This window comes from Ciona intestinalis, unplaced genomic scaffold, assembly GCF_000224145.3.
Source record: "Ciona intestinalis unplaced genomic scaffold, KH HT000311.1, whole genome shotgun sequence".
NCBI classification, from domain to species: Eukaryota; Metazoa; Chordata; class Ascidiacea; order Phlebobranchia; family Cionidae; genus Ciona; species Ciona intestinalis.
Window position 1 is genome coordinate 1 of NW_004190632.1, and position 8,605 is coordinate 8,605.

The window sequence follows — 8,605 nt, forward strand, 5'->3', positions numbered from 1 at the left end:
TGTATCAATACCAGTATTAGTGTTGAGCATAATATCTGCTTTCTGTTGTTTACTATGCAAGCCCCCAAACCATAGCATTAGACTTTTTATAAATAAGACATTAAAGATCAAAGGTAGAACTTAACTTTCTTCCAGGAATATTACCTATCAGACCATCACCTACTTTTTCCAGAAAACAAGCAAAAGTGGAAATATGTATATTGTTGCCTCATGGAAGAGACCGCGGTCGATTAATCCGTTTTGTAACGACTCGCACGTTATTTCTGCAACTTCTTGTGGAACGTTCACCTAGGAATAAAACTTATTGTCAATTTCACGTTCCTTTGGTAATTTTTAACTTAGAACTGCTAGAATAAAAGGAAACATAACATGAATAAGGGGACTTTAACCAGATTGTTTGGCAGCGTTGGCTATATATATAGCCTATTTGCTTTGGCTCCAACAAATACCCAAGCTTCATACCAAAATATTGAACACATAAATGTATGCCATAAAAATGCATCAAATTTTAAACCCCCAAAAAACGCAGATAAACAAAAAACGCAGATAAAAAAAATAAACTTAAGAGCAAAAAAGGAAACTTATCCATCTGTGACCAACCCGAACAGAAGGGGCAATGTTAGAATCAAGGTAACAATGAATAATAAGAGATGCCTTCTGCTTCAAATGTTTCTTATCTTCTTCTCTCTCTTTTCCAATGCTTTTCATTGCAGAAGAACAATCAGCAAGTGACTTGTAACTGTTGTTGGGACAATAATTTGTATAAGAACAACGGACTATTTATAAACACATATTACAGCACTACAGATGTGCTTAATGACAAATTTCGCAAAATAGATAAACGTGAATAAGGTAAAATTAATTTGGTTTTACACCAATGTCACTATTAACTTTGCTCTTTAATAGTCTGTTGCTACCAGGCAAAATATCAAGCTTTGCAATACGACGAAAAGTTAAAAATTAACTACCTTTTATCTTATAATATAATAGCAATTTTTAAATTAAGTTAAACTGCAGCATTTTTACCATTAAAAGTACAAACACAAATTAATGATTAGCCCAGGTATAAAGAATATTGTATACCATTGCATTTCTCTCCAAAATTTTAAGTCATTAGGTAGCAAGTTAAAAGTAACAAGTTGTCCATTAATTATTCGTTGTTTAAAACTTTTCTTTTCCTTCTCTGGTTCTTCGTTCCTTGAAAGATCAATCAATGGCATCGTGTTGATGCTTCGCTTTGCAACAATATCTGATATAACAATGGTTGGCAACTGATACATAAAAGAATAAATGAATGTAACTTTACTTTATCTTCGCGTGGCTGGAAAACAACAGTCGTTATAACACGGGTGTTAATACACTTTGTCCCAGCTTACGAGTTACCATGTATGTTACTTTGTGGGTGACTATTTTTTTCTGGATTTTTAATATAGGGCTAACTAGGGATATTGTTTTAAAGTTTAATAAAGTGCAGTACTATACTAAATCATCTTAAGAAACAAAATTATAAATTAAGAAGAAGTATGAAACCAACACCTTATGTATACATGTGCTGTCAACTTACAAGCTATAAAATAATTCATAAAATAACTTTGCAATATGATGAAACATAATTTAGGTCAAATTATATCCTGTCATTTCCATTACTTTATTTTTAGATTTTTAATTGCGGTAGTGACGATTTAAAAATATTTTTAATGAAAAGAAAGGATATAATTTGACCTACTTCTAAAAAATATTTTTTTTATCTCTGCTTTCATAATCAAAGAGATAAATAAAGTCTTATTATTGGTATATTAAATTGAGATCTGCTTACCAGACTGCATGCTATCATACACAGGGCGAACCACATCTTCTTTATCAACCTCTCGTTCAAGGAAAGAATAAAATAAATTAAAGAATCTTTCCTCTCGTATATGACGCATGAACATCGCTGCTCGCTTGATGAACGAGTTGAAAATCACCCAAGCTCTAGTCTTTGGAAGACATGAAAAATATGAATCCATTAGAAGTTTAACTTGATAATAATTAAACATAAAAGGCTTGTTTGTCTGCTAGGTGTAGCCACCACCTATTTTCTTTCAATTAAATGTAAAGATGTTTTTAACTGTAAACAAGTTCTAACAACTATTGTTGTTTTGTCGCTATATCCTGTCTTTTTGTTTAAAATATTTCTAAATCTTCGCTACCAAAATTTGTGTTACTCATACCCAAAAAGGTAAAGATCCAAACTAAAAAATAAAAAGACAAAAATCTCTGACCCGTTACTAGCTAAAAAAATTTTTAAAACCACCACTTACCAAATGTCCACGTTTCAGTTTGGTAGTTTTATTGCACACACTCGCAACATCATGAACTGGATTGCTAAAGATAGAATCTAGGAAAGTATCAGCGTATTTATGAAACCATCGGTTCTCCAGAGCTTTGCTGATCACATTTTGTGCAGAAAACAACATAGAAGTGGTTACTACGTCCAGGTAGGGGATTTCTCTTGAAATAAACTAAGTATTAAATGATTATGTTCTATATAGGTGAATTCTAATATGCAAAACAACAGTTAATTAAGGCACAAGTTTTCTAACTAGTAATAAAACTAGTCGTTGGATTCTAATCATGAATATCATCTTTTTCCTTGAATTTTTAGAAGGTTATCCATTATAAAATTTTCAATATAAAAGTTAAAAAAAATTTAGTTAAATTTTAGTGAAAGTTAAAAACCTTAACAAATCGATTGCCCCTTTTTACAGAGCGAATTTTTGTTTCAGAAGAACTATTTATTTAAATACACACATTATGGTCTATACCAGCTAGACCAGGAATACTTACCTGATAATATCAGCATTGCATTGCAGTAGTTTCACAGCTTGTATTTTAGTGTTGTGAAAATATCTTTTAACAATAAGCCGAGCTTTGTTTTGTCGTTCTTTTGTATTTTCTGTGTTTCTCATCGTTTCTACGGCAACCCAAAACAGGATTGGTTGATCCGAGCGATAGGATTTTAAATATCGCTTGAAAAACTCAAGATGGGTAGGATCTCGAAGAACTTCGTTAAAATTTCTGAAAAAATATTGAATCTTAATGATAAGTTTTGCATTTACTTTGGTGGTCACAAAAAAGAGTGTTGGAGAACCGCACAACACAGTGTTTCCAAATGAGAAGTTGAAAAATGATGAAACCTCAATATAGAATACTACTTAAATAAGTTATGTGCACCACTCCTACCTGACCTAATCTATTAAAATGCTCTTTTTATTTAAGTTAAAATAAAACTTCACAACAAATGAAAGCAACAAAAATTCTTTTATACACCATTAATCTCCTTCGTGCTAGATAAGGCTATGCGAAAAAAGCACACTAGATACTTTTTTAAAAAAAGCAGAGGAAGTAAATTTCAATTCTGTCTGGTTATTGCCACTGCATGTTTATGTATTTAAACCTATTTTAGTTTTTCAGATTCTGCACAAACCCTTTTTATATTAATGACATAATCAAAAAGGTGTGAGTTTTAAAGATCAACTTTAAAAGATCTCCCTAACACACTTGGTTAGCGCACCAGTGGTCATTAATGGGTGTCTAAATTATCAGCCAAATAAGATAAAAAAAGACAATTACCCACAAAGTTACAAACTTGGTAACTGGTAAGCTGGCATGAGTTGTATGAAACAGAACATCTATGTTATAACGACTGTCGTTTTCTGCCCACGCGAGAATAAAACAAGTTATATTTATTTATTCATTAAGGGCATTTGTAAAAATAATTCAAGCATGCTCTCACTTACGCAGGTCTGACAAGGGGTCGACGTATGAAATGTCCGCCACGCTTAATTGGTTTGTAAAGTCCTGACGTGTTTTGATGTCGTTCAACGACTTTCACACTTCTTCGCGAAGACAAAAGATTGTTGGGGTCCGGGTATTGACGAATGGATTTTGATGCGAGAAGTTTCATGTCAACTTTAGGTTCTGATAACAGATGACAAGATGCTGGTTTACATTTCATTATTTACGTTCAACAAAGAATATTTAAACATAAGTTTTCGTCAAGGCAGGTTCACAGTCACACAGTAAAACAGTAATTGAGTGGATGAGTCCTAGACAGAGAATTTAATTATAGGTAAAAATATTTTTAATTTCTTTAGAATTTAATGGGAGTTTTACACATCAAGTTGCTTAAACCCAAGAACAATTGCTTTAACCCAGTGGTTACTAATGGGTGGTCCAAATTATCAGCTATAAATTAAAAAAAAATCACCAAAAAAAAAGAATCATCCACAAAGTTGCATATGTGTAGTTGTAATGTGGTGTATGAAAGAGAACACCCGTGGTATCACTATATTCATTTCCTGCCATGGACGGCAAATAAGTTATATTCATCTATTCAGGAATCAACATATTTACCCAGCACAACTTTAGGAGGTGGTGGGGACACAATCCTCCCATCTGCATCACTATCCTCTGACAACTCATTCTCATCTTGGGTAACTTGATAAGTTCGACCATCTGTAAACAATATTCTGCTGCTGTTGCGATTGGCATATTAAAATTCTCAAACTTTCTTTAGAAAATAAATGATTGGTTTCAACCATCTACCCCTGGGGTTTTTTAATTTTTTAAAGCACAGCCCTAATTAAGACCCGAGCAAAACTCCGATCCCCGTTTTTGTTAAATTAATATATATATATTACAAATAATAGAAGAACGCCAAAGAGGTAACAAATATAAAACCACCCTACTTAAACAATTGTGCAAGAAACTAGGAAAGTGATTATTTTTACTACAACAGCATGTTGCATGACAACTGATAATCAAGCACAGCAATTTCATAGAATTAAGACATACTACTTGCCGAATTTCATTATAATTGACAATTGGATATTGCCAATATAATTCCATTAGCATTTTAAAAATTAAAAATCCCCAAAACCAACCAAAAAAAGATTTAGTTATATATCACATTCACATGCAACAGTTTACAGTTAATTTTATTACTTCTCGCGTCCTCCCTTTTGAGTCATACACATACGATATACCCCCAGTTTAAGAACCAACCCATAGAGTGACTTAAAATATGATAAAATCCTTAGGTTTAACTTTGAAATGTAATCTTCACCTGGAAGGTTAACCTCAGTAAAGAGTCTTTGTGCTCTCACCATCCGACGCAACATCTCTGCTGTCATGCGCTCCTGCTCCTTCTCTTCATTAGCATCCAAGGATGGGAGATGATTTGGTAATCTCGGAGCAAGAGGAGTACTGATGGGGACTGTTTGTCGACTCATCAATGATAAAGTGTTGGAGAATCCACCAAATGAATTGGAAACTTCATGGTTTGCTTCATCCATTCTAAATGCCTGATATATATTTGTTGATCATATTTGCAGTTACTTCTGTTGTTTGTTCGGCTACAATGGTAGCACTGTCGAGCCTTGAACTCCTATTGTTTGTGTTCAACCTTGACAACACTTTGTCTACTTTAGCCTTTATTTATAATAGAAATAATAAACAATTTATACAACTATCCTATGGAAATTTAGACACTTTTAAAAGACCACAACTTGTGGTTACAATTTTGACAAGGATCAAGTAAAGCTTGCAGGAGCGTCAAATAGAATATCATGTAATGACCCATAATGTAAAAATAATCTTTCATTCAAAAAGTTCATTTGTGTTTTATTTAATTGCGTTGGCCCCTGTAAATATTAGTTTTAATATACAAGCTCAACTTTAAAAATACCTGAATATTGTAGGTAAAATTACTTAAAGTCTTTACCACTTAGACCAAATTACTTACAGCTGCATTGTAGAAGGATTGCATTTCCTGCTGACAATAAGCTTCATAGCTGTATTTAAGATCTTCCAGAACTTCCATCTGTAATTTGTACAACTGCCACGGCATCTCAGTCATCTCGGGTGACATTACCTCTGTGATGATGGATTTGCGAAGATTTTCTGGAGATTCGATGCGATACGGGGAGTTTGGGAGCAAGTACTTGGTGACCACTGATCGGACCTGGGGTCGGTAAATAGTTACAACAATTATTTTTTGGGGGGATAAATCTATTTATTCATGTGACAGAGACATATATTAGGAGTGAGGATATGCGTTGTAAGGCCCAACTTTTTTTAGTAAAACATCCCCCTTTGTCCTCTAAAACATGCTTAAAACACAGCAGATATGCAAACTTTACCAAAGGAAAAAGTTGAGTTCAACATTTAACATACATTCTCAAAATAGTTAATCTCTTTTTGCTGTGGCTTGTGTTTATTTGTAAAATCTATAACTTGAGAAGAATAAATAAATAAATTTGTTTGATTTTAACGAAAAAGTAAACAAATTTGTTTAATTACTTACACAATCCAGGAAAATAATGAATGTCATAATCCCAAACTTATAATCCCATCTTGCCACTTCAACATCCTGCCAGAACTTCAAGTAATGAACCATCTCAATATTGTCCGTGGTGTTTAGGAACTGACGGAATGGATTGGATGCGACATGCTCGCTCTGCAGTGCCAGAATCATCCTGTTATTCTCAGGTTTACTGCGGTAATCATGGTCTTTTTCCATTGAAAATATTCTTCCATTTTTAGGCACGATGCTTGGTCTTGTGGGAAGCAAAAGCAGATTTTCATTGTTTGATAATTGTTTCGTCAAAGTAAAACCTAAGTAGCGCATGTCAAATTTTTTCAGGTGTCTTTTTTACAATTTTGCATGCTGTTGGACATAAGACAAATTTTTGCAATGTTTAAGCAAAACTCAGAAATGTGACATAGGCTACTTTGGTTTTACCTTGACGATTTAGCACACATTGCAATCAGTCACACTTTTAATATTTTAATGCCAAAGTATATTTTTTTACCACTTTTGGCGTCTTACAATCATTGTGGCCTGGTAGTTTAGAATTTTTGTAGATTAGTGTACAAGTTTAGCAATGAAACAGTAGTGTGCTATGTTTGAATGTATTTATATGCAAATATGCTTGGAAATTATTAATGTTTTGGTAGTCCGTTGCTTTAAAGTGTACGATTGTTTAATTGGATGTTTTACTAAACATGTTAATTAGTTAAATTATAAAAAAGCTATTTTTGAACTTTTCTATATGTTACCATTAAGAGTCTCACAATTTATCAATGGTTTTTAAAACAATTTTTTTCTTATTCGCACGAAATGCCAAAGCAGGTCGTTTTGTTTCTTTCTTTTTTGGTTTCTCCACTTTCTGAACTTGTGAAGATTGTTCACTCGGTCCATCACCGGATAAACTAAACGTCAATGTTGTCACCTGAGTTTTATACAAATAGCCAATTACTATCAGCGTTGCCCACTTATATTATTAAAGCTGGTTATTTACACACTTTGGTTTTTCTCGGTGGAGCGGCAACAGCGGGACGTCGTTTTTTCATCACTGTAGTAGCAACAGTAGCAGTCGAACCAACAGAATCTTGGGATCCTTTCCGACTCATTCTTCGGCCCGATAACTTAGTCAACATCATTCCAGAACTAAGAAAATAAACACAATGATATTTATGTATATCACATTCTGGCATTCTGCCAAAAATGCCTAGGTTTGTAAAATAAGTAATTCAACACTGTTTTATACTAAAACCACAAAAGTAAATGTTGTCTTAAAATTAGAATTAAATATTAATTACTTGACCAGATAATTGGTTAAAGTAAAGGCTGTCAATTGACAAGCTTGTCAATCACAAATTTAGTAGATACCGTTGACCAAAGTGTTTAGGCTTGTAAAATAACATTCGCTATTAAGTAATTTAACACTGTGTTATACTAAAACCACAAAAGTCATTGTCAAAAATGTCTGCACCGTTCGCCATGAAGTAATTCATCACATATTAATAAAAATAAGCATAATCTACAGTTTACCTTGATCCACCAAGTTTATTTTCAGAAGTTGAAACATCTGAGTCCCTTCTTCGTGGATCAGGAGACGGCGAACTATCTGGTGGAAGGTTCCAGAAAGAATCGGTGGCTCCGAGAAATCCTTCATTCTCATTGGTTGGTGTGGGTAGTCTCATAGCAGCCTGCAGAAGATAATATTAATAACTGTATTTGTCTCCATGATTACAGAAGCGAAGATTTAGAACAAGTTTTAAACGAAAAGATAGGATATAATGACAAAACAACAGTTGCTAAAAGACGCATACAACATATTTATATGTAATTGGGAGAAAATGAGCATGGTTGCTACACCTAGCAAACAAACAAGATACAATTGCAATTATCTTGCTAGGACACACAATACAACAATAGTACATTTACATTAATATGATCACCTTAAGCAAAGCCTTTCCTCCTATGTTCTCCATATTCAATGGAGATTCTAGACGAGGATATGCAGTTCCTCTTCTGCCTTGTGTTTTCTGCTGTTGTATTGCCATCGACTCCCACGAACCACCAAGTTCAATGTCATCCTCTGTCACATTATCTATGACCTAATAAAAACATAATATATATGTGTTTTTATATTAATATGCACAACTTTATATGCTGAAGACGAAGTGTTATAATTTGTCCGGCGCCGTGGCGTAGTGGTTAGCGTGCCTGCCTGTAACCATTAGGTAATGAGTTCAAGGCTCGTCGGTGCTACCANTT

At 33.6% G+C, this 8,605-nt stretch overlaps 1 protein-coding gene across 1 annotated transcript in view; it reads right to left on the reverse strand.

The window, feature by feature from the left end:
- Positions 1 to 15: 15 nt before the first annotated feature.
- LOC100179225 (regulator of G-protein signaling protein-like) overlaps positions 16 to 8,605 on the reverse strand; it is a 9,224-nt gene continuing 634 nt past the window's right edge. The window contains exons 3-17 of the mRNA XM_026839485.1: positions 8,287 to 8,445; positions 7,877 to 8,034; positions 7,348 to 7,492; positions 7,117 to 7,274; positions 6,347 to 6,599; positions 5,786 to 6,004; positions 5,108 to 5,345; positions 4,396 to 4,497; positions 3,780 to 3,960; positions 2,827 to 3,057; positions 2,301 to 2,490; positions 1,817 to 1,976; positions 1,084 to 1,249; positions 601 to 739; positions 16 to 288 (exon numbers count right to left, since the gene is read on the reverse strand). Of these exons, the coding sequence (XP_026695286.1) occupies positions 160 to 288; positions 601 to 739; positions 1,084 to 1,249; positions 1,817 to 1,976; positions 2,301 to 2,490; positions 2,827 to 3,057; positions 3,780 to 3,960; positions 4,396 to 4,497; positions 5,108 to 5,345; positions 5,786 to 6,004; positions 6,347 to 6,599; positions 7,117 to 7,274; positions 7,348 to 7,492; positions 7,877 to 8,034; positions 8,287 to 8,445 (2,628 nt within the window). The 3' untranslated portion in view covers positions 16 to 159. The remainder of the gene's footprint in view (positions 289 to 600; positions 740 to 1,083; positions 1,250 to 1,816; positions 1,977 to 2,300; positions 2,491 to 2,826; positions 3,058 to 3,779; positions 3,961 to 4,395; positions 4,498 to 5,107; positions 5,346 to 5,785; positions 6,005 to 6,346; positions 6,600 to 7,116; positions 7,275 to 7,347; positions 7,493 to 7,876; positions 8,035 to 8,286; positions 8,446 to 8,605) is intronic.